At 42.9% G+C, this 25191-nt stretch overlaps 2 protein-coding genes across 3 annotated transcripts; one reads left to right on the forward strand and one right to left on the reverse strand.

Moving 5' to 3' along the window:
- The first annotated feature begins 926 nt into the window (after positions 1-926).
- LOC139386370 (ras-related protein Rab-4B-like) lies at positions 927-18569 on the forward strand. Of its 2 annotated transcripts, none has more exons than XM_071131912.1 (8): positions 927-1119; positions 9229-9309; positions 9962-10076; positions 10198-10260; positions 11229-11383; positions 11784-11879; positions 16566-16742; positions 16824-18569. In XM_071131912.1, exons 1-7 carry the CDS (start codon positions 1104-1106, stop codon positions 16679-16681), a joined length of 642 nt encoding a protein of 213 aa, XP_070988013.1. In that variant the 5' UTR covers positions 927-1103; the 3' UTR covers positions 16682-16742; positions 16824-18569. The 2 variants fall into 2 exon arrangements, with proteins under 2 accessions (XP_070988013.1, XP_070988014.1); XM_071131913.1 differs by having other exon boundaries at positions 948-1119; positions 16566-16746; positions 16830-17055.
- Positions 18570-19523: 954 nt separating this feature from the next.
- On the reverse strand, positions 19524-24777 carry LOC139386371 (AP-2 complex subunit sigma). Its single transcript, XM_071131915.1, has 5 exons — positions 24611-24777; positions 23517-23666; positions 23013-23126; positions 21707-21766; positions 19524-21049 (listed from the first exon to the last, which is right to left on the reverse strand). The coding sequence occupies exons 1-5, from the start codon at positions 24611-24613 to the stop codon at positions 20948-20950; spliced, it is 429 nt and encodes a 142-aa protein (XP_070988016.1). The 5' UTR covers positions 24614-24777; the 3' UTR covers positions 19524-20947.
- Positions 24778-25191: the final 414 nt, after the last annotated feature.

Here is a 25191-nt window from a genome sequence, read left to right on the forward strand (position 1 = left end):
TTGGTTACCCACTGCCATCAACCATTAATATGAGTATTTATGAGCATTCCTGAGGATTCCTGCTGACCTTCCCACAGTTTCTCCTATTTGCCTGTCTCCCCGTCTAACTTAATTACTGTCGGAATAAAGTGTCAATCCACCTAAAAAAAATATATATGTTTAATAAACTATTAGCATACTTTAAATGTCATACTTTAAAAGTAACAAAGTTGTCAAATGAGTGTTCAATTAATGTTCAAAGCATTCTGAATACACCTGACCTGTGTTTCTTTCCCACCCTTGTCATGGACCTAAGCCATGTCAAGATACATATAATTGCATATAATTCCTGGGGGAAAAAGCTTTCTTCAAAAGTTGCCAGCCCCGGCAACGGTTGCAGTGTAGTGAATCCCTAATAATAAAAGCTGTCCTAAGATGAAATTCTTGACCAATTTGTTAAGTGACTGGATTCAATATACTTTCATTTACTCACCAAAATAAAGTGAAGAAAGCAATGGAAGATGGGTCAAGGGGGAGGGACCCTAAGAGAAGTGGTGTGTGTGAGTGGTAGATCTGTACCAGTACAGAGTGATAAATCAACAAGTAATATATGTTTCAGTCAGATTTTTTGCATTTATAGCAATGGTTATCAACTGTGCTGCAGGGATGGAATGTAAGTTGCAGAAAATTGAGGTTGTGGTGGCAGCTGCAGAGAGGTATTTGGGTGTGTGAGACTTGACATCAGAAGAGTTACAGGGTGTGGTGGTAGGACTAAATAGTGGAGTATGGTGTTTCTTTCTTTATTTTGTATATTTAAAACAAATTGTGAGTGTAGCGTTAGATGGTAGTTCATATTTTATTTTTATTTTTTTCAAGCAAAGTTATACTCCAGTCTAGTAGGTGGCGGTAATGCAACATTTATTGGATGCCAACCGCTATTAAACCTCATCGAATAATAAGTTGTGTTGTTGGAGGAAGGAAAGGAAACGGTGTGGCGAAGTCAGAAATCTAAAACGAGGAGTAATTGCCACATTAGAAAACAACTCCACATCCTTTACATACGGTACGAAGAAATAAACGAAGAAAAGCCAACTGAGTCCATCGTTTTTAAAGCGGGGGCCGACATGTCTGAAACATACGGTACGTTTAGTTAGCTAGACGAAGATGGTGGAGAAATGAAGATAGTTCACTCAGGCCGTTTACCATTGAACAAAAATAATCAGTTCCGGTCTACTTAACGGGGTGGGTATCCCATAGACGTATAGAATAGCAGCTGGTCTACTTAGTTAATTGAGTTTCATTAAACCAGAAAAAAGCAGTTAGTGAAGTGTCTCGCTTTCTCTTCTGTATTTGAGCTAGCTACGTATGTAACTTCTACTGTACCTGCTGGGGTCAGGAGGCTTGTTTGTGTTTGCAAATGCATTCAGCCCTGGAATTTCCACTAGGGATCTTGAAATCAACACTGTCTCGTGTCACCACTGTCTCGTAGCCAGAAGGAGTGGGTAGAGAGTAGCGGGGTGTGCTTCCTAAAATTGTCAAGAAGTAGTGTTAGTACACAACATCGAGTCTATTGTATTGGTTTCACTCCCAGAGGGAGTTGTGTCCCAAAGTTAGTCAATAAGTAACTTCTATTGAAATATTATCAACAAAACATTGGTATAGCTAACTTAGGTGGCTAGTTTACGGCAGTAAGTTTAGTCATAGCTAGAAGCTGCATTTGCAGTCCTTCGGTTTAATTTAACAGACCTCCTTTTGATTTAGCTAGTTAGTCATGTGTCCTTGGGATTGAAAAGTTGGAAGTGATGCATTTTTGCTAACGACCGGGCTCTCCAACCCTGTTCCCGGAGAGCCACCCTCTAGGTTTTCGCTCCAACTCTAACCTAGCGCACTGGGTTCTAATAATTCGCTGGTTGACCAACTTAATCCTGTTAGTTTTGAAGCGAAACCCTACTGGAGGGTAGCTCTCCAGGAAAATGGTCGGAGAGCCCTGATCTGATGCATTAGCAATGACACCCAGCCCCAGGGTACAGATACCAGCATCCTCATCACCTTCATAACTAGCTTGCTATATGAGATCATATCTGGAATTCGTATAAACATTTCAAACAAGACTGCAGTACTGTTTTGCATGTGACTTCCTCTGAATTTGAACAAAGATGTATTTGAGTTACATGCACACAATAATGCGATTATTGTGCATAGTCAGATTAATATAATAGCTAACGTTAGTTCGATTAAAACTATTACATGCTTTGCAAGAACGATTTCCATAATAATGCTGTTTTACATACATCTGAAACCGGCTATTTTTTGGGGAAGCATATTTGATTCTCGGTTCGAACACACAGTTTGAATGTGAAAACTACTTCTAAGGCTACTCTTTGTAAATAACGTTACTGCTAAATTGTTCTGAACACACTTCACTGGCGGTAAAGAGGAAGGCTCGCGTGGCTGGTGCTAGCACTTGCTCAGATCAAATACTTTACTGGAACCCTGATTTTAAGGTGTTAATATGTCCTAATAATTTGAAAGATTGCTTAGAAAACCAGGTGTTTTAATCGTTTGTAATGCTTACTTCGATTTGGACCGTACACCGATTTGAAGAGAAGTAGAGTAAGGTGTTTACATGACTATTGCATAATCTGCCTACTGTCATAATCAGTTTAATATCAAATGATTAATGTGCATGTAAACATACTCATTTTTAAGAGGTTTAAAAGCCTGACTGTTTTTAAGAACTGTAGAAATCCCAAAACAAACGTCTTGTTTTTTGTGCGTGCATGTAAACTTGCTTGACTTGTCAGCTAGAATGGGGATTCTATTAATTCTATTCCACATTAATCTAATCTCCTGAATGTTAATTCTTCTCGTGTCACTTTTTAAACGACAATGTAACCTACATATTTTAAAATCAAAGGTGTTTGTTGGTCCATTACATGTCCAATTCCATGGGGGCCAATCCAAGACCAATCCAAGACATTTACGTTGGTGTGTTACTAACAAACAATCTTGTTGTTCTACTTTTATTTTATTTTTTAAAATTATATTTGATCCTTTTTGGAACTTTCTGCCCCCTTTTTTTGTGATATCCAATTGGTAGTTAGTCGTGACCCATCGCTGCAACTCCCTACGGACTCCGGAGAGGCGAAGGTGGAGAGCCATGCGTCCTCCGAAACACGACCCCGCTAAGCTGCACTGCTTCATAACACCCTGTTCGCTTAACCGGGATGCCAGCCGCACCAATGTGTAGGAGGAAACACCTTACAGCTGGCGACCGAAATCAGCTTGCATGCACCCGGCCCGCCAGAGTGCGATGGGACAATGACATCCCAGCCGGCCAAACCCTCCCCTAAACCGGACGATGCTGGGCCAATTGTGCGTCTCTTCATGGGTCGAACCTGGATCTGTAGTGGTGCCTCTGACACTGCAATGCAGTGCCTTAAACCGCTCTTGTTATTTTCACCAATGGAAAAAAAAATCAGTTTTATCTTCCTTTGACCACTGTCTTGGAATCTTTATGCCGAAATATAAATTTGAACCTTGTAAACATGCTTTGGACATGTTGTGTAGTGGTAGCTAAGTGTTTTACTGTAGCCAGGCCTATTCATTTTCTTATGCTGTGGCAAATTGATTGGTTTTTGTTTGTGTAACAACAGCACACCTTGGATACTCACTCCTCTCCTGTTGCAGCTTGCTCAACCCCCTGCTTGACACACACACACGTGTCTCTCCATCTGTGTCTCTCCATCTGTCTCCCTCACTCGATAATGATATAGTCTCTCTTTTGCTCTCTCTCTGAAATGCTACACCAGCAAGTCAACATTAGTTGTGGAGTGCTCTGCACTAATGGTACATAGAGCACAGCTGTAATAGTCTTCATTGATTTACTCATGGGCTTTTTTTCCCCTTCTAAGTACTAGAAGGGATAAAGGAAAGGAGGGCAGAACAACAGTCACAGGGGAGACACGTGACTACACAAAGCAGACTAGCAGAAGCTGCATTCACTAATTCACGTTGGCTCTCAGTGAAGGATTGGGCCGACTGTCCTTTTTTTATTCTTTACCCGAACACAAAACGCATCACACAGTCTTTTGGTTAGGGGAATGGCTGTCTTAGTGTGTACACACACTGATGAAGCCCAACACAGTAAGATAGTATATGGCTTGGCTCCAGAGGTAACACGGGTCTGATTCAGAGCAGGTGAAGAACAGGAGGATGTGTGTGTGTGTGTGTGGTCACTGATCAGGCTGTTATTTCTGCCAAATCCTGCCTGCTGTTTACTATAGCTTATACCCAACAAAATACTTGTGGCGTTATTATGGTGTAAATACAATGACTCAACTATTCCCTTCCGGGGTAAGGCCTAGACAGTCTTTTCCATCGGTCACGTTCACACACAGGTTATCTTTGATAAGTGTTTCTGTCGAGAGACAGAAAACAAGGTGTGATAAGGCCTCTAGTGGGTACCTACCTTGCCATGAATGTGTCCTCATGGTTATGTTGCTTGAGTAAACCACACACGCTAGTATAAATAGGCCATGGTTGATTTATGGGTTGGAGAATAGCTGGCTGCGGGAGTACTTAATGTGTTTTAAATGTCACAGAAGAACAAAGGAGCAATCTCATCCCCAGCTCTTTTCTTTTCATCAGTGGGAGTCGAGTCATTTACTCGAGTTACAATATTGACTATTTGACTGGCCTGCTTTGTAGCCTAGCTGATTAGCCTACTAGCAGCAGAGCGGTCAACAGCATACAGTCTGCAAATCAATCAGAAAGTTGAGGTGAAGAGTCAGGCACTGACAGAGTTGGAAACGTAATTGAAATACAGTACCGGTCAAAAGTTTGGACACACCTACTCATTCAAGTGTTTTTCTTAATTTTTACTATTTTTTTTACATTGTAGAGTAATAGTGAAGACATCAACTATGAAATAACACATGGAATCATGTAGTAACCAAAAAAGTGTTAAATCAAAATATATTTGAGATTCTTCAAATAGCCACCCTTTTCCTTGATGACAGCTTTGCACACTCTTGGCATTCTCTCAACCAGCTTCACCTGGAATGCTTTTACAAAAGTCTTGAAGGAGTTCCCACATATGCTGAGCACTTGTTGGCTGCTTTTCCTTCACTCTGCGGTCCAACTCATCCCAAACCATCTCAATTGGGTTGAGGTCGGATGATTGTGGAGGCCAGGTCATCTGATGCAGCACTCCATCACTCTCCTTCTCGGTCAAATAGCCCTTACATATCCTGGAGGTGTGTTGGGCCATTGTCCTGTTGAAAAACAAATGATTGTCCCACTAAGCACAAACCAGGTGGGATGGCGTATCGCTGCAGAATGCTGTGGTAGCCATGCCTTTAAATTCTAACAAAATCGCCCAGTGTCACCAACAAACCACCATCACACCTCCACAATGCTTCACGGTGGAAACCACACATGCAGAGTAGGTAAACGGATTATCTCCGCATCTCACAAAAACACAGCGGTTGGAACCAAAAATCTCACATTTGGACTCATCAGACCAAAGGACAGAATTCCACTGGTCAAATGTCCATTGCTCTTGTTTCTTGGCCTAAGCAAGTATCTTCTTCTTATTGGTGTCCTTTAGTAATGGTTTATTTGCAGCAATCTGAGGTGCAGATATTCTAAAGAACATATCCTCTGCAGCAGTGGTAACTCTGTGTATTCCTTTCCTGGGGCGGTCCTCATGAGAGCCAGTTTCATCATAGCGCTTGATGGTTTTTGCGAATGCACTTCAAGAAACATTCCAAAGTTCTTGAGATGTTCCGCATTGACTGACCTTCACGTCTTAAAGTAATGATGGACTGTTGTTTCTCTTTGCTTATTTGAGCTGTTCTTGCCATAATATGGATTTGGTCTTCTACCGAACAGGTAGAAGGTTATCTTCTGTATACCAACCCAACCCTACCACGTCACAACACAACTGACTAGCTCAAATGCATTAAGAAGGAAATAAATTCCACAAATGTACTTTTTAACAAGGCACACCTTTTAATTGAAATGCATTCTAGGTAACTACCTCATGAAGCTGGTTGAGAGAATGCCAAGAGTCTGCAAAACTGTCATCATGGCAAAGGGTGGCTACTTTGAAGAATCTCAAATATATTTTGATTTGTTTAACACTTGTTTTTTGGTTACTACATGATTCCGTATGTGTTATTTCATAGTTTTGATGTATTCACTATTATTCTACTACATTCAAATAAAAACCCTGGAATGAGTAGGTGTGTCTAAACTTTTGACTGGTACTGTAAATTCCCAGTAAATGCAACAACTAGCCTTGAAACTCAGTGAGGGGCCTGTGTTTTTCCTGCAGCTTGACTCACGTGTGTGTGTGTGGGAGAGAGACTTGTGCATCCTTCACTCTATACTACTGCTGCCCCTTTCCACACACAGCCAGCCTCTCCCTCTTCAATTCCCCATTGTTCCCTGTACGGCTTGGTGGAACCCTGGCCTACGCATGCAAATTGCCCCTGACCTCTGACCTATCTGTGGTCACGGCACAAAGGCCGTCTTTGGACCGCTCTGTGTCCCACACGTCAGGGCCCCAGCCAGACGGTCATGTGCGTAGGATGGGTCAAGTACCAGACCCGGTCCAACACACCACTAAATCTGTGCAGCTGCCCCAGTGTAACCCATCTGTGTTGTGCAAATGTACTCGGTCCCGGTCGGCTATACATAGGACTGTTTGTGAATAGACTGCCTCCGTTCTTATACACTTGCCGCCATGTAGCCAGCTCAGCGTTTCCCCTAGGATCTTTTTCAGGCAGTTGTGGTGCAGTTAGCGGGGGAGGGGCAGCAGAGACAAAATGTTGCTGTTTTTAAAGCACATTTTCTACAGTTCTACACGTTTCTGCCATGGTTTAGGCTGTGTTATGCTATCTGAGTGACTCAAACATGGTAACAAAATCAATGGGGGCCCCCATGCCATGACATTTTAGGTATTTTAGATTTTAGGTCGTCTAGTTTTTATTTCAGTGGTTGTTAGTTCTCAAAGATGATCTTATAATACTTATATACAGTTGAAGTCGGAAGTTTACATTCACTTAGGATGGAGTCATTAAAGCTCGTTTTTCAACCACTCCACAAATTTCTTGTTAACAAACTATAGTTTTGGCAAGTCAGTCAAGACATCTACTTTGTGCATGACAAGTATTTGTTCCAACAATTGTTTACAGATAGATTATTTCACCTATAAATCACTGTATCCCATTTCCAGTGGGTCAGACGTTTACATACACTAAGTTGACTGTGCCTTTCATGTCATGGCTTTAGAAGCTTCTGGTAGGCTAATTGATGTCAATTGGAGGTGTACCTGTGGATGTATTTCAAGGCCTACCTTCAAACTCAGTGCCTCCTTCTTGACATCATAGAATATTCTAAAGAAATCAGCCAAGACCTCAGAAAAAAATTGTAGACCTCCACAAGTCTAATTTCACCCTTGGGAGCAATTTCCAAATGCCTGAATGTACCACGCTCATCTGTACAAACATATAGTACGCAAGTATAAACGGCATGGGACCACGCAGCCATCTTACCGCTCAGGAAGAAGATGCATTCTGTTTCCTGGAGATGAACGTACTTTAGTGCGAAAAGTGGAAATCAATCCCAGAGCAACCGCAAAGGACCTTGTGAAGATGTTGGAGGAAACCGGTACAAAAGTATCTATATCCACAGTAAAACAAGTCCTATATCGACATAACCTGAAAAGCCGCTCAGCAAGGAAGAAGCCACAGCTCCAAAACCGCCATAAAAAAGCCAGACTACGGTTTGCAACTGCACATGGGGACAAAGATCATACTTTTTGGAGAAATGTCTTCTGGTCTGATGAAACAAAAATATAACTGTTTGGCCATAATGACCATCGTTATGTTTGGAGGAAAAAGGGGGAGGCTTGCAAGCCGAAGAACACCATCCCAACCTTGAAGAACGGGGGTGGCAGCATCATGCTGTGGAGGTGCTTTGCTGCAGGAGGGACTGGTGCACTTCACAAAATAGATGGCAGTTATGAGGAGGGAAAATTATGTAGATATATTGAAGCAACATCTCAAGACATCAGTTAAAGCTTGGTCACAAATGGGTCTTCCAAATGGACAATAACCCCAAGCATACTTGTTGTGGCAAAATGGCTTAAGGACAACAAAGTGAAGGTATTGGAGTGGCCATCACAAAGCCCTGAGCTCAATCCTATAGAACATTTGTGGGCAGAACTGAAAAGGCGTGTGCAAGCAAGGAGGCCTACAAACCTGACTCAGTTACACCAGCTCTGTCAGGAGGAATGGGCCAAAATTCACCCAACTTATTGTAGGAAGCTTGTGGAAGGCTACCAGAAACGTTTAACCCAAATAAATAAAAGCTGAAATAATTAATTCTCTCTACACATTCATATCATTCACATTCATAAAATAAAGTGGTGATCCTAACTGACCTAAAACAGGGAATATTTACTAGGATTAAATGTCAGGAATTATAAAAAAACATTTTTTTTTTGCCAAACTTTATTTGGCAAAGGTGTATGTAAACTTCTGACTTCAACTGTATAGACAGTCAGGGAGAGTGTTTTAAATTATTATTTAAAAAAATAAATGTTTTTGTGGTAGCCATGATTTGAATATAGGGGAAACACTGCATCTGAATGTCAGTGCAACACTCAGGCTAGTTGCATGGAGCTCACCTATCTAGGAGCCTGTCTGTCTAGTCAGGGGTTGCGCTGCAACATTGAGTCATCGAGGGTGGTATGAGGTCAGAGTCTGGGAGACTGTTTTGGCAGGGCTCCTGGATGCTATCGCTGTCACTCAGCGTACACTCTGAGACGAGCCACACCATACAGATAAGCTTGGCCTTTTTATTGGGGGAAATCAGGAGCAGTTCCAAAGCCTGAGGAGACAGACCGGATGATACAACTCAATCGCTCTCATAGCGAGGAGTGATGTCCTATGGGATTTACACCTCTGTGGTTGACAACACATCCTCTCTCATTGTTAATTTAGACGTCTCTTTTACCTCCATCCTTTTAACAAGCCGCTTTGCAAAGTAGCATCAATGTTAACATGCCGTCACACTCACACGCAAGGTCGTGATTAGCCAGCTAATTTGGGACCGTTAGCAACTCGGTGACAGTGAGCAGCTCACGATCGCAGGACGACTTAAGGATTGGTCTCAAGTTCAACCGTTTGAGCCGCTGGCGTTTGTATTGATTTCTGTCCCCGCTCTCTCTCATTTCAGACTTCCTGTTTAAGTTCCTGGTCATTGGAAGTGCTGGGGCGGGGAAATCTTGCCTCCTGCACCAGTTCATTGAGACCAAGTGTAAGTAGTGCCGATGCTGGTCCACCCCCTGTCCTGCAAATACACAACACCCACATGCATCGTTTATGTACAATAATATAGAAACGTTACAAGCATCTCTGCACACTGACACACACACACACACGCTCGCTCGCTCATGTAGCGGATGTCCACGCACACTGATGTGCAAATGAGATAAAGACCTCTAACTCCCAGTCCTGTCAGTAGCTTGAGGGAAGGGCTTTGACTGTGTTAATCTCTGGACCTGGGAGAGGCAGTAGCTCCTTAACCCTCTGGTATGCTGATGAGGCTTCCGAAGAGGCTTCTGACGCGAACTGTTCTGGTCTTTTAAACAAGCACAACACACCAGCACAATATAGATCAGCTCTGGGAATTAACCAGGAAATGTTTCTGTGAAGTCTTGGCAACTTAGGCCTAATAACTAGGCAGTCACACCTACTCTTTGGACAAGCATTTCGCTACACTCGCATTAACATCTGCTGACCATGTGTATAGGACAAATACATTTGATTTGATTTGAGGCTGTCTTTCACAAAGCAGCCATCTGTAAAAACAGACATTTTAATAAAGAATGAGACATAAACAAACAGTGCGGTGATGTTTGTGGCTTCTCTCTCAATTTATTTTATTTTATTGGTCTCTGCCTGTGCAGTCAAGCAGGACTCCAACCACACCATCGGGGTCGAGTTTGGGTCCAGGGTGGTCAACGTTGGGGGCAAGACGGTTAAACTACAGATCTGGGACACAGCCGGACAGGAGCGCTTCAGGTAAAGATCTCCCATTGGTTACCCTGAGTGCCGTTACCGCTGACCCGTCCTCTCATTGGTTGACAGATTGTATTCTGGTTCTGTGATTGGTTAACAGTGCTTTCTGTCTGCCCTCCCCCAGGTCTGTGACTCGTAGCTACTACCGCGGAGCAGCAGGGGCGCTGCTCGTCTATGACATCACAAGGTAGGTGATGAACGACCCATTACGAACGTGCACTGATTTTACTGGACGCACGCACACGCACACCCACACACGCACGCACACACACCCAGGCATGGGAGTTAGCATAGAGCACGGAGAGACTGACTAGAGATGTTGAATTTCAACAGGCCTATGGAGAGTCTGTCAGGAGCACTTAGACACTCTGAGTCAGAGATGGAGACATTTGTATGTATGGCAGCACCAAGCCAAGAGTTTTTATTTAATAAGCCCAGAGTTGCCATGGCACTGCCTGTCTCATAATCAAGATGGAGTGAATGGTGTACTGTCAGGTGAGCTTTAATAAAGTGTGTGATGCAGAATGACAGGGCCTGTAATAAAGTGTGTGATGCAGAATGACAGAGCCTGTAATAAAGTGGCGTCTCCAGACAGGAGGCAGGCAGCCCGGAAAGCAAAACTCCATTAGACAGTGTCAACCGAGCGAGAGAGAAGAGAGCAGGGGGGGAGAGAATATGGGGAGAGGGAGAGATGGAAGCGTGTGGTGTGAGAGAGCTACGCCGAGGCAGAGTGGTCGTCATCGCTTACCTCTATGCTGACGTCATGGTTAAGCCGCCTCGCTGTGGGACATTAGTCGACACCCTTCTGCTCATTGTTTTCACGTTGCCATGGACACCAGCATGCTGTCACCATGGTGATCGGGGACTTTCCAAAAAAAAAAAAAGAGGTGACGTGGTATCGGACTCCATCTGTCCTTGAGGAGGGGAAAGGGATGGATGACGTTTCATATTTCTCATTTTCATTTGGAGCAAAAATATCATTAGTCCACAGAGAGAGGTTGAAAAGTGTAAGTTGCGAATATTAGCAGTTTTTCAACTTATCATCCCCCCCCCCCCCCCCATCCAAGAACTTCTTCTATTTGACCTCTGATGCTGTCATGAACGCACAGGAAACGCGATTTGATTCAGTTCTCCCCTCCTGTGTCTTTCCTCTAGCCGGGAGACGTACAACGCCCTGACTGACTGGCTGACAGACGCGCGGACGCTGGCCAGCCCCAACATCGTCATCATCCTGTGCGGCAATAAGAAGGACCTGGATGCGGACCGAGAGGTAACCTTCCTCGAGGCGTCCCGCTTCGCACAGGAGAACGGTAACTGTCTTGTCTGTCCGTCTCTCACCCTTCTCTCCTCTACTCAGGCCGTTTCCCTGGCTCTCATTTCACAACTGTCTCTCACCCTTTCTCTCACTGTCACTCTCACCCTTCTCTCCTCTACTCAGGCCTTTTCCCTGGCTCTCATTTCACAACTGTCTCACCCTTTCTCTCACTGTCACTCTCACCCTTCTCTCCTCTACTCAGGCCTTTTCCCTGGCTCATTTCACAACTGTCTCACCCTTTCTCTCACCCTTTCTGCACTCCATCGCTCCCCTTTTTTCCTTTCTCTCCTTTTTAGTCAACTCTAATCTCAGGTAGTTGTAATATCCACAAGTTTTTAAACCCGTATTAGTTTCATTGGGATTAGAGTATCGAGTTGACTGACTGACTGTTACAGAACTGATGTTCCTGGAGACTAGCGCTCTGACAGGGGAGAATGTGGAGGAGGCCTTCCTCAAAACCGCCCGTACCATCCTCAACAAGATAGAGTCAGGTAAACAAACAGTTTATTTATGAGGTGTGTTTGTGTGTGTGCTAAAAATGTGTTTCTGTTTGATTTTCAATCTTACTATCAAACAAGTTCAATGTGTGTGGTTTTGGGATGTCGCATGTTGTTTACACCTAGCTATATGTGTGTGCTCTGTGTGCCTTGGTCTTTCTTGATTTAATGTACACTGAAGAAAAATATAAACTCAATTTCATTTTTTTTTTTACTGAGCTACAGTTCACATAAGGACCGCATTCAATTGAAATAAATTCATTAATCTATAGATTTCGCTTTACTGGGAATACAGATATGCATCTGTTGGTCACAGATACCTTAAAAAATATATATATAATTGGGATGTGGATCAGAAAACCAGTCAGTATCTGGTGTCACCACCATTTGCTTCATGCAGCGCGACACATCTCCTTCACATAGAGTTGATCAGGCTGTTGATTGTGGCCTGTGGAATGTTGTCCCACTCCTCTTCAATGGATGTGCGAAGTTGCTGGATATTGGCGGGAACTGGAACACGCTGTCGATCCAGAGCATCCCAAACATGCTCAATGGGTGACATATCTGCTGAGTATGCTGGCCATGGAAGAACTGGGACATTTTCAGCTTCCAGGAATTGTGTACAGATACATTGGGCCTCAGCATTATCGTGCTGAAACTTGAGGTATTTCAGCATGAAGATGATGTCCCAGTCTGTAATCCCCACATGTTTTAAGATGACTACAATCATCCCTGTTCTTAAGAACTCTAAGGCTTCCTGTCACAATGACTCCCTCCTAGTAGCACTCACTTCAGTAATCATGAAGTTCTTTGGATGGCTGGTTATGGCATACATTAACTCCACCATCCCAGACACCATCCCATCCTAGACCCACTCTAATTTCCATACCGCCCCAACAGATCCATAGTTTATACATCCTCAATTGCTCTCCACACTGCCTTCGCCCACCTAGATAAGAGGAATACCTAGGCGAGAATGATGTTCATTGGCTACAGATCAGCTTTGAACACTATTGTCACCTCTATGCTCGTCACCGAACTTAGGACTCGGGGGTCTGAACACCTCCCTCCACAACTGAATCCTGGACTCCCTGACGGGCCGACCCCAGGTGGTGATGGTAGGCAACATCAAGTCTGCATCAAGTCTGGCACCAACAGGTTCTTGAACAGCTTCTATCCCCAAGCAATAAGACTGATAAATCCATAAGCTAAGACCATCTGAGTTAACCTTGTATTTTTTATTGACCTATTTTAATATTTTCTCTATCCACACTCGCGGGGCCCTACACACTCATAATATGCACATACATTTATACTGACTCTACACCCACTCACAAACAAGCTGCTGCTACTCTATTTATCTTACATCCTGTTGCTTAGTCACCTTACTTACCCCTATTACATACAGTGCATTTAGAAAGTATTCCGACCTTGACTTTTTCCACATTTTGTTACATTACAGCCTTCTAAAATGGATTAAATCGTTTTTTCCCTCACAATACCCCACAATGACAAAGCAAAAACATTATTTCATTTTTTTGCTAATTTAACAAAAAACATTTAACTGAAATATCACATTTACAAAAGTATTCAGACCCTTTATTCTACTTTGCCGAAACACCAATCTACACACAATATCCCATAATGACAAAGCAAAACCTGCTTTTTTGACATTTTTGTAAATGTATAAAAACTAAAAATGCATAATATCACATTTACATAAGTATTCAGACCCTTTACTCAGTACTTTGTTGAAGCACCTTTGGCAATGATTACAGCCTCGAGTCTTCTTTGTTATGGCGCTACACAGTGCCTTGAGAAAGTATTCGGCCCCCTTGAACTTTGCGACCTTTTGCCACATTTCAGGCTTCAAACATAAAGATATAAAACTGTATTTTTTTGTGAAGAATCAACAACAAGTGGGACACAATCATGAAGTGGAACGACATTTATTGGATATTTCAAACTTTTTTAACAAATCAGAAACTGAAAAATTGGGCGTGCAAAATTATTCAGCCCCCTTAAGTTAATACTTTGTAGCGCCACCTTTTGCTGAGATTACAGCTGTAAGTCGCTTGGGGTATGTCTCTATCAGTTTTGCACATCGAGAGACTGACATTTTTTCCCATTCCTCCTTGCAAAACAGCTCGAGCTCAGTGAGGTTGGATGGAGAGCATTTGTGAACAGCAGTTTTCAGTTCTTTCCACAGATTCTCGATTGGATTCAGGTCTGGACTTTGACTTGGCCATTCTAACACCTGGATATGTTTATTTTTGAACCATTCCATTGTAGATTTTGCTTTCTGTTTTGGATCATTGTCTTGTTGGAAGACAAATCTACGTCCCAGTCTCAGGTCTTTTGCAGACTCCATCAGGTTTTCTTCCAGAATGGTCCTGTATTTGGCTCCATCCATCTTCCCATCAATTTTAACCATCTTCCCATGTCCCTGCTGAGGAAAAGCAGGCCAAAACCATGATGCTGCCACCACCATGTTTGACAGTGGGGATGGTGTGTTCAGCTGTGTTGCTTTTACGCCAAACATAACGTTTTGCATTGTTGCCAAAAAGTTCCATTTTGGTTTCATCTGACCAGAGCACCTTCTTCCACATGTTTGGTGTGTCTCCCAGGTGGCTTGTGGCAAACTTTAAACGACACTTTTTATGGATATCTTTAAGAAATGGCTTTCTTCTTGCCACTCTTCCATAAAGGCCAGATTTGTGCAATATACGACTGATTGTTGTCCTATGGACAGAGTCTCCCACCTCAGCTGTAGATCTCTGCAGTTCATCCAGAGTGATCATGGGCCTCTTGGCTGCATCTCTGATCAGTCTTCTCCTTGTATGAGCTGAAAGTTTAGAGGGACGGCCAGGTCTTGGTAGATTTGCAGTGGTCTGATACTCCTTCCATTTCAATATTATTGCTTGCACAGTGCTCCTTGGGATGTTTAAAGCTTGGGAAATCTTTTTGTATCCAAATCCGGCTTTAAACTTCTTCACAACAGTATCTCGGACCTGCCTGGTGTGTTCCTTGTTCTTCATGATGCTCTCTGCGCTTTTAACGGACCTCTGAGACTATCACAGTGCAGGTGCATTTATACGGAGACTTGATTACACACAGGTGGATTGTATTTATCATCATTAGTCATTTAGGTCAACATTGGATCATTCAGAGATCCTCACTGAACTTCTGGAGAGAGTTTGCTGCACTGAAAGTAAAGGGGCTGAATAATTTTGCATGCCCAATCTTTCAGTTTTTGATTTGTTAAAAAGTTTGAAATATCCAATAAATGTCGTTCCACTTCATGATTGTGTCCCACTTGTTGTTGATTCTTCACAAAAAAATACAGTTTTATATCTTTATGTTTGAAGCCTGAAATGTGGCAAAAGGTCGCAAAGTTCAAGGGGGCCGAATACTTTCGCAAGGCACTGTAAGCTTGGCACACCTGTATTTGGGGGGTTTCTCCCATTCTTCTCTGCAGATCCTCTCAAGCTCTGTCAGGTTGGATGGGGAGTGTCACTGCACAGCTATGTTTAGGTCTCTCCAAAGATGCTCTGGTTGTGCCACTCATTCAGAGACTTGTCCAGAAGCCATTCCTGTGTAGTCTTGGCTGTGTGCTTAGGGATGTTGTCCTGTTGGAAGGTGAACCTTCGCCCCAGTCTGAGGTCTGGAGCAGGTTTTCATCAAGGATCTCGCTGTACTTTTCTCCGTTCATCTTTCCCTCGATCCTGACTAGTCTCCCAGTCCCTGATGCTGAAAAACATCCCCACAGCATGATGCACCAAGCTTCACCGTAGGGGGATGGTGCCAGGTTTCCTCCGCTTGGCATTCAGGCCAAAGAGTTCAATCTTGGTTTCATCAGACCAGAGGGTCCTTTAGGTGCCTTTTGTTAAACTCCAAGCGGGCTGTTATGTGCCTTTTACTGAAGAGTGGCTTCCGTCTGGCCACTCTACCATAAAGGCCTGATTGGTGGAGTGCTGCAGAAATGGTTGTCCTTCTGGAAGGTTCTCCCATCTCCACACAGGAACTCTGGTGCCATGTCAGAGTGACCATCTGGTTCTTGGCCAGCTCTAGTCTTGGTGGTTCCAAACTTCTTTCATTTAAGAATGATGGAGGCCACTATGTTCTTGGGGACATTCAATGTTTTGGTAGCCTTCCCCAGATCTATGCTTCGACACAATCCTGTCTTGGAGCTCTACGGACAATTCCTTCGACCTTGTGGCTTGGTTTAGACAGGTGTGTGTCTTTCCAAATTATGTCCAATCAATTGAATTTACCACATGTGGACTCCCAATCAAGTTGTAGAAACATCTCAAGGATGATCAATGGAAACAGGATGCACCCTAGCTCAATTTCGGACTCTCATAGCAAATGGTCTGAATTATTATGTAAATAAAGTATGTTTTTTTTTTTTTGTTTAATGTGCAAAAATGTCTAAACCTGTTTTCGCTTATATAATCCATTTTAGAATAAGGCCGTAACAAACTAAATGTGGAAAAAGTCAAGGGGTCTTAATACTTTCCGAAGTCACTGTATGTGTGTTCACATCCAGACTGTATCACATCCGGCCGTGATTGGGAGTCCCATTGGGCACCGTTGTAAATAAGAATTTGTTCTTAACTGACTTGCCAGGTTAAATAAAGGTAAAAAAATACAAATAAAAATGCGCCTTGCCTCTGTCAGGTGAGTTGGACCCAGAACGGATGGGTTCAGGTATCCAGTATGGAGATTCTTCTCTGAGGCAGCTGAGACAGCCCAGAGGTACCACCGCACAGACCAAGCAGCAGTGTAACTGCTAGGGGCCGGACCTCACCCTCACTCTTCAGCCCCACTCCCACATGCACAGGACGTGCCCTAAAGGTCAGTAGACTGCCATGCTTCGATTTAAATGTCTTTAGAGAATAATTGATCAAAATCTATTAACATTTCTCTCCCTCTCAGCTCGAGATGTTTTGGGATGTGCAGGACTCTTCCCCTTATCCCTTCTGAAACCACTTACACACGTACAGCATACCAGTCGCCATGGAGATGACCTGCAACTCCTGACCATTGGTAAGAGACTATACTTCCTGCAAAGGGAGGTTACCCAGGCTCCTGGGTCCTAGGCTGGGAACCCCTGTGGTGTGAACTGTGCTGGGAACATAAGAAGAAGAGTCCATATCTGGGATGACTGTCAGGGTCAGGGGTTATGTGTAGGAGATTTCCTTTTTTTACCCTGCCTTTGTGGTTTTTATCAACACATGCTTACACACACACACACACCACCTGTAACAAAGTCCATGAAGGATGAAATGCAAAACAAACTTCCTCATTCATACGCAGCCTGTTAGACTGCACTGTCAGGTTGCTTGATGATTGAAGTTCTTATGTTTTACCCATCACAGCGGGAGCACTCCCCATTCGTATGTCTTTATGAGCTGATTTTGAACCTTTGTTTGCACTGTACTTCTTATCAAGCCTGCTTGTTTACCTTCTGATAACCGGGGCAAACCTAAGTCTCCCCAACCCGAGCTTGACTGCTCTGCAACCCCGAAAAGAGCCATTTACCCACAACACCCAAGCATGAGCAGATATTGGGTCAGTTGTGAATGCTTCCTCAATTATTGTCCGACCCATTTCCCTTGATTCTTCTCCCGGCTTCAGATGTACACTTGTAACTGATTCCACCGGTCTAAATGTTACCACATGTAACTCGACCTCGGGTATAAATGGTATTGATTCTAATCTAATGGACAACTTGTCCAAGGTTTGTTTTCAATTCATGCAATTTATCAAGTGGAGTACTGGCCTTACAGGAACATTTCTTGACATTGTAGATGTATACTGTCCCCGCAACCCCCCCCAGTCCACATGTTTCCAATCAGTCATTACTAGCACTCCCCAAAGGGAAATCGATTCACTCCATGAGGCAATCAGAAAGGCGCGCGGGTCATGTCCAAAGCACAATGGTGAGTAAGGTTTCAGTTCAGTCTTATGGTTTTCCAAAGGACCCCTTGTTATTCCCCATTATCAGCTGCATATCTAATGTTACTGCTTGCCTTTGCGATGTAAAATGCTACACTCTTGTCTCGTTCTCTGGCTCTATCGCGCCCCTGGGGAGGTTATCTCTGAGAATCGTACCCCCATCTTGGCCCTCTTCATTTCTCTGCTGCTCTGAGTTCACATGTAAAGACCGGTCACCGGGAGCTAGACTGGTTTCAGTGTCACTAGTGGGAAATATTCAGGTTACAGGGCCAGGCGGCTGTCTAAGATTCAACTGCACTTTTTGTTTTTACATGTCTTACACATGAAGTCTTGCCTCTTCCACCTATCATTTTCTGTCTGTCATATAGAATCGGGTTATGAAACATTTAGAATTTCAGGCCCCATGTACCCTTACCTAATTCCTAAGCAATGCTACTGTTTGCACTCCACTAAGAGCAGGTTGTTACACTGAACCAGCATAGAGAAGATGGCTATCAAAATGCCACTGTGACATCATCCTGAGAAAGAATGGTTCCATTTTGTGTTAACAAAGCAGACTTTTTTTATTTTTTTATTTTTGTTTCTCTTTTGCAAGTGCCACTTTTTTTTAATTGAGATTTGTTTATATACTGTATCCATAGAATTGTAAGATTTGTATTGATTGAAAAATATACTGTAATAAAAAGAGCAATTGGAAGTTAGTCATTCCTTACTGAAGATCAACTGAGGGTTTTGTCCTTTCTCTCCAAGTGTTGACTGACCTGCCAGCCAGCTGTTCTACTTTCCCTCTCCAGGGTTGTAGTAAAATGATTCCCTCTGCAATTTTATCTTGACCCATTTGTCTGCTGCCGTTGTAGGGACGATGTAACACTTGGGAGATTTACTGTGACTTCCTGAGCCCGTGTTCGTGTGCAGACCACAGACTGACCGCAAATCAGTCAGTCGGGTCTCACGACAGTAGTGCTGCACTCCATGCTGCTCGACCCTAATACCATTGAACCCTGGTCTCAATAATGCTGAGTATTCTATTGGCTGCATCGTAAGAACTTAATCTTTGGGCCATCGGCCTAATATTAACTTAGTCTGTCCTTAACGTCTCCTGTCTTTTCTCCACTCGGAACGGAGCAGAAACTCAGTTGTTGCTTAGTAACCAATGTGATGGAATCATTTTAAGAACTACTGTACATCTGAATAATCTGCTGTAAATTAATATTTGTCTATTGGATTGTTTTTGGCAGGGAAGGTTTGCTTGTTCATTTTAAAGGTCTATTCGAAATCAACTTGGCTTTTTAAATGTGGATTTTGATTTGCGAATCATGTCTTTTTAAATATGTGCACACGCGTTCATTGTTTCAACCTGGTTGCCTATCCGCCATGGAGACAGTAGGGTACGGTTAGTGTATCAGGGAAGACTTCATATGCTAGTCTACATGGTAAAAGCTTTGCGTGTCTGAATTTCTGTTTGTGGGTCAGTGGAGTAACAGGCAGAGTGGGTTAATGTATCTGAAGTGGATATATTGATTGATTTTATCGATCACTGGGAGGCTGCTAGAATGACCTCAGAGGGCAGATTCCAGAACGTGAAGGCTATGCTGGTTTAATACCACTAGATGGTGATATAACTACAAAAATGAATGTGTTTCCAATGTACATCACATTATCTACAGTATCAAAAAGCACAAGATATTTGTAACACTTTATTTAGTACTTAGATTTTTTTTTGGTATATACACTCACTGGAATAGAATGACAGTAACACCTAAACTCACATGACAAGAGAGGAGGAGAAGCAGTACATCTCTCACTATAGCCCCAAAAAACAAAACATTTAACAGACCATAATAGTAACGTGTGATATGTTGGGAGGTGCAAGACTGGATATGTTTACAATGAGAAGCGGTACAAGGTGGCGTCACAGACCTAGATAAGTGCCTCTGGAGTTTTGGACCTATTGTTTGGCCTCTGGTTGATGTTCGAAACCCATTGTTTGTAGTATGAATGAGGTGACCAGTGAATATTAATGGAATTTCCCCCAATTCGGATCTGTGTTTTAAACACCCAGTGACGAGAGAGGCAGAAGCTGAGGAAAGGCCTGGAATGGACAACAATGGTTACACACTATATATATATATACACCATACAAAACAAACTTCACGTAAAATATATCACTGTATATTTCCATTAGCTAGATTCCTTATCAGTAACTTTCTTTCCTGTTGAGTTTCCTTTATCTTAAAGTAGTAGTGTGTATTTAAATTTGAACACATCTGGGTGTGACTAACAAGCACCATATGTGGAGTGGAGACGCATTGTCTGATATACAACCTGACATGATATTAAGTTAAGACCAGAGAATCTCCTATTCAATATCACAGTAGATGCGACCCTTTACAGGTTGCCATTACCAGTGCACTCCATTGAACTGTGAACCACCACCAGAGTTCAGTGGGCATTCGTAGTGGTGGTTTAGTCACTCTGCAGCTCAAACTGTGATTCTCCCAGGCAGAAGTATGGTGAACAGTAGACAGGGATATCACAAGCCGTTTACAAGTGTTTTCTTGTGCTTGTTAGCTACTTTAGTGCCGCTCTGGGGTTGCCAGAACAGTGCATCATTGTTATCCTCGCTCTCCACTAGTATAGGCAGTATACACCGGTGAATAACTGGCAACCCTAGTCTGCCATAAGTGCAGCCTCCAGCTTGAGACAGGGCATAGAGAGAACATTTATTTTCAGTGCTGCAAATGTATTCATCCAGATGATTTTACTTGAACTGGTGGTTAAGAAATGAAAATGTTAAGGGCCATATCTGCCACGCATCACCAAAATACAGTCTTTATGGGGCATAATCAGGAGGTTGAAACTGTCATTGTTGCAAATAGAAATGTAATGTGTAGAGCTGACTAGATTCCCAATTCTGCATGACAAATGTCTGTTCTACACCATGCATTTCTATCTGAACCTTCTGTGACTTTGTGAATAAGCCCCTGGTTTCTGTAAGGGGTGGAGCCTGCTCCATGGAGGCTGGCAAATGAGAGGGGTCCATTCCAGAGTGACATTGATGGGGTTAGGCGATGGACTGTTCAAGATGGCTGCTCTGTTGGCTACTCGAGGGACTGGAGCATTAGCAGCTGCTTGAGGACCTTGGTCTGGCTCGTCTCTCTGATCTCCCCCGCCAGGAACATCTCGTCCACCACCGTGTACACCTGGGACAGAACACACAGGACGAGTAGAAGCAGGTTAGGACACAGGTCAGCCTACTGCACCGCTCAAACGCCCTGTACACACAGCTTTAAAAACAGAAGTGTTGGAGAACTGTATAGATCCTTCAGATTCATCTTCACCCCATTATGTATATGTGTCTTTCTAGCTGTGCGTAGTAGGCCTTGCTGCTGTGGCACTAGATCTAAAAGAGGGGGGGTTGATGTTGAGATGAGCTGATGTTTGCCATCATGTCGCTTTCTGGCACTCTGGTTTCTTTGACTCAGAAGAAATCGCAGAGCGCAGCAGCTTTCACCGTGGGCCGCGTTTGTTTAAGTTTCAGCGAGTGGGCGAATATTCAGAAATACCTTACGTAATTGACACGATAACTGCTTAAAGGGCGGTTATCAGGTGGAGAGATTTAATTGCTTAGCATTTCCTGTAGAGGAAAACCAATCGCCGCCAAACTAGTGTGGAGGAGCCTAATTGACTGTTGTAATTATGCGTCCCATCCTCGTTGCCATGGCACCTCCCCATTGCAAGGAAAGAAAATACATTGAAATTGTATCTTCACCTCCCCCGGGTTTCTTCCACTCCTTTGTCTTTCCTCTTAGCACAGAGTGTTTGGTTTTGAAATTAAATCTCAACACTTTTACTCTTACCTTGTAGAAGTTGAACACCAGGTCCAACTCGCATACGTTGTGGAAATACTCATTCAACACCTAAAAGGGGGAAAAGGAAGAGGTCAGGTTTTGTTACATTAACAATTTAACAACGGCTCTGGTCTGAAGTAGTGCACTAGCCTATATAGGGAATCATTTGAGATGAAGCCGTGGTCATTTAAGGGCCTGAGGAAGTCCAGCATTCCAGGACACGGTGCTCTTGAACAGTGTCGGAAATCTCAGCTGTTTTCCTTCACAGCCACATTCCGCCTGTCCCTCGGACAGGGAGCACAGTGCGAGCTGTTCCGCTGTTTCCCCTCGACCCGGGAGGAATGCCACCCAGGGAATGCTTTTCGGGAACAAAGAACACCAGAGATTCCCCCCCCCCCACACTTTGTTTTGGTCTTACTTTTGCAGCGAGGCGAAAGACTATAGGGGGCGTATTACACTGGGTAAGAATGCATAGAAAATAGAGCCCCACAGTGGAGGTGTCATAATACCCATACGACCTGGCGTTTTTCCCCATAGGGGATTTTAGGAACATTTAAAATAAGGGCTGTGTTTTGTGTAGGCTTACCCCGGAGTGACATTTTGATGAAGAAAATGTATCTCGGACAAGGTGACTTTTCAATATATTCAGCTCTATTTACTCTCAGATTCAAAAGTGCTAATTGGCATCAACGTAGACGTCATGCAAAACTACAAATCCCTGCATGTCATCTCTAGCTGACACCTTTGCTAACTGGTATTGCCAATTTACACATGTCTAAATTTAGATAGTTAATCCAGAGATTTGCCTCGATTCGGCATTCTCGTCCAGATGGTCACAGCAACTTGTAGTTCTTTATGGTAGCCACATTAGCGTTTCATTTGTTTTCTTCTTTATAGTTAAATATATTGATTGATAAGTCACATTGTCCTAGAGGGATTTCCAGTTATCAAAACGTCCCGCCAGGGTAAGCCTGCACGAAACACAGCCCGTATTTTTAAGTGTTTCTAAAATATCCTATGAGAAAAATGAATGGTGGATTAACAATTGGAACTATTTCCGTCTGACCGCTATGTTTTCTGGGTATTATGACTCATGCTGTGGTACTCTGTATTCCAAAGAGCTCTGTAGGAGCACATCGTTACAATCGTTTACTAATAAAATATGCCTAATCATTCAGCTATTAAGGTGGAAATTTGATTAGCCCACATTCCTTCACATAACCAGCCGAAGAGTCATTGACCTAAAACAGCTCCCACATTGTAGGTCATCATAATAAAACAGTCTACGTGTGAGTTGATGTGTTTAGTGTCATACCTCCACAAAGTTGTGAATGCCCTCCAGGTATGCCAGGTTGTTGTCTGTCACGTCCACACATATACAGAAGTACAGACCTGCATAGCGCCTATAGATGATCTTGAAGTTCCTGAACTGGAGACAAGACAGACAAGCATCTCAATATGTGGTTTTGATTTTATCTAAGAATACTTACAGTAGAATTGAAATGGACTTGCAAGCAGTACTTTTTCCATTTACAATGAAATATTAAATTAAACTTGGTTAACCAATTAGAGCTACAGCATATCAGTAGAAAATAGCCTTTTATCCACCGTCTCGTCAGTGTCAAAATGTATGATACAATTTAGGCCCACGTCACTATAAAGTGCCAAATGCAGCTCCAGACCTTGAGTTATAGTCCCTAGTTGCTTCCAGCCATTCTAGAATGGCCAGATAGTGACAATGAATACAATTGCCAGAAACTAATAGCCTACATTAGGGCACACACCAATGCACAGACGTGGCATCAATGCAAAGCCTTACCTCCACAAAGTTGGTGTGCTTGGCATCACGGACAGTCACCACAGCATGTACCTCCTCAATCAGCTTCTGTTTCTCATCGTCATCAAACTGCATGTACCACTTGGCCAGTCGGGTCTTCCCTGCTCGGTTCTGAATAAGGATGAAGCGGATCTGTATGGCAGGGGAGGAGAGAAAATGAAGCGTGAGAAATGTTCTGCAGTCTAGTACAGTGGGTCTCCAACACTGTTCCTGGAGAACTACCCTCCTGTAAGTTTCCACTCCAACCCCAGTTGTAACTAACCTGGTTCAGTTTATCAACAAGCTAATTATTAGGGTTGACTGACTCTCTAGGAACAGGGTTTGAGAGCCCTGATATTGTAATGTAGCTAGTTACATCCCTGCTATAGTAACGTGGCTAGTTACATCCTAATATTCTCTACTCGCAATATAACGTTAGCCACGCTAGCCTAGGCCTTGATGTAATATAGTTATAGAACTTGATTTTCGCCGTTTCTCTTGTCAGAGAGTCATAGGCGTTCTACACACCTGATTTCCATTTGAACATTCTGAAACCTTGAACCCTTGCTAGCCTGGTCTTGGATATGCCTTCTCAGATCGAACTATGGGTTCACTGGACGTTATCACCACTCCTATGCATCATCAGTTTCACCTCATACTATAACAAAGCCCAAACAGTGCATTTCTGAGCATGGCTGATTGGTTAAGAGTGTGCAGACGGATGTGCATTCCTTTACAACGCCTAGATTACTAGCTAACGTTAGCTAGCCTGACTAGCCACGCCCTGTCAGGTAAATATATATAGCTAGCTAGTTATGTTCGATAGCTAACGTTAACTAGCTAGGTGGCTAACTAGTCTAACGTTACTGCTGACATACATGCAAGCCAGGCAGTTGCTTCGTAAAACAAAGTTGGGAGCCGGATATAGCTAATTGATTAATTTAAATCGATAGGTTTGTTTAATTCGAATATATAACGTTATCTAGCTGGCTATGATTTCTAGGCGTCTCATACATTTCACATGAGACTGGCGAACGACATTAGCTAACGTTAGAGCAAAGCAATTGGCCACAAAATGTACCCAATTGCAAACATACCATTGTCTTTTCTTTGAGTCGGTTGTTTTAAACAATATCAATTCCCGTAGCCTGGTGATTTATATATTTGATTTGACATAAATTCTCAAAATGATAGGATTGTTTTGACGACCGATTGCCCGCTATCTTCACGAGTATGATGTACAGGAAACGGTGCATGGCATTGTGGGAAATGTAGTTTTATCAGACCCGTAAAATCGTTCGATAGAAAGTTAAGAAAATTGTATTTATATGGTTTAGGTTTTACCAATCAAGCAACAAAAAAAGTCAGCAAGGGAAAGTGCAAATGTTGCAGTATTAATCATTTACAGGCACTTTGACTTATTATTGTATCTTATGGCACATTACATTTTGTTGACATCACTTCAAGTATGTTGATAAAGTATCACTTCAAGCTAAGTGCTATGGTTTTTGTGAGTTGTCGTAAGCTAGGAGGAATTCAATTATCTAAAATAAAATGGAAAATTGCGTTATAGTGTAGGCTGTCATTGTAAATAAGAATTTGTCCTTAACTGACTTGCCTTGTTCAATAAAGATAAAAAAAAATATCTTAATAAAAAATAAAATATTATAGGCTACCA

The sequence above is a fragment of the Oncorhynchus clarkii genome, chromosome 27 (assembly GCF_045791955.1).
Source record: "Oncorhynchus clarkii lewisi isolate Uvic-CL-2024 chromosome 27, UVic_Ocla_1.0, whole genome shotgun sequence".
In the NCBI taxonomy this organism is placed as follows: domain Eukaryota; kingdom Metazoa; phylum Chordata; class Actinopteri; order Salmoniformes; family Salmonidae; genus Oncorhynchus; species Oncorhynchus clarkii.

Excerpts from the sequence above, each read along its gene's own strand:
- LOC139386370 (XM_071131912.1), top strand. Across the intron at positions 10,077-10,197 it reads GCCGGACAGGAGCGCTTCAG|GTCTGTGACTCGTAGCTACT; the intron begins GTAAAGATCTCC and ends GCCCTCCCCCAG. Across the intron at positions 11,384-11,783 it reads CCGCTTCGCACAGGAGAACG|AACTGATGTTCCTGGAGACT; the intron begins GTAACTGTCTTG and ends TGACTGTTACAG.
- LOC139386371 (XM_071131915.1), bottom strand. Across the intron at positions 23,127-23,516 it reads AGCACACCAACTTTGTGGAG|TTCAGGAACTTCAAGATCAT; the intron begins GTAAGGCTTTGC and ends TCTTGTCTCCAG. Across the intron at positions 21,767-23,012 it reads GCATTCACAACTTTGTGGAG|GTGTTGAATGAGTATTTCCA; the intron begins GTATGACACTAA and ends TCCCCCTTTTAG.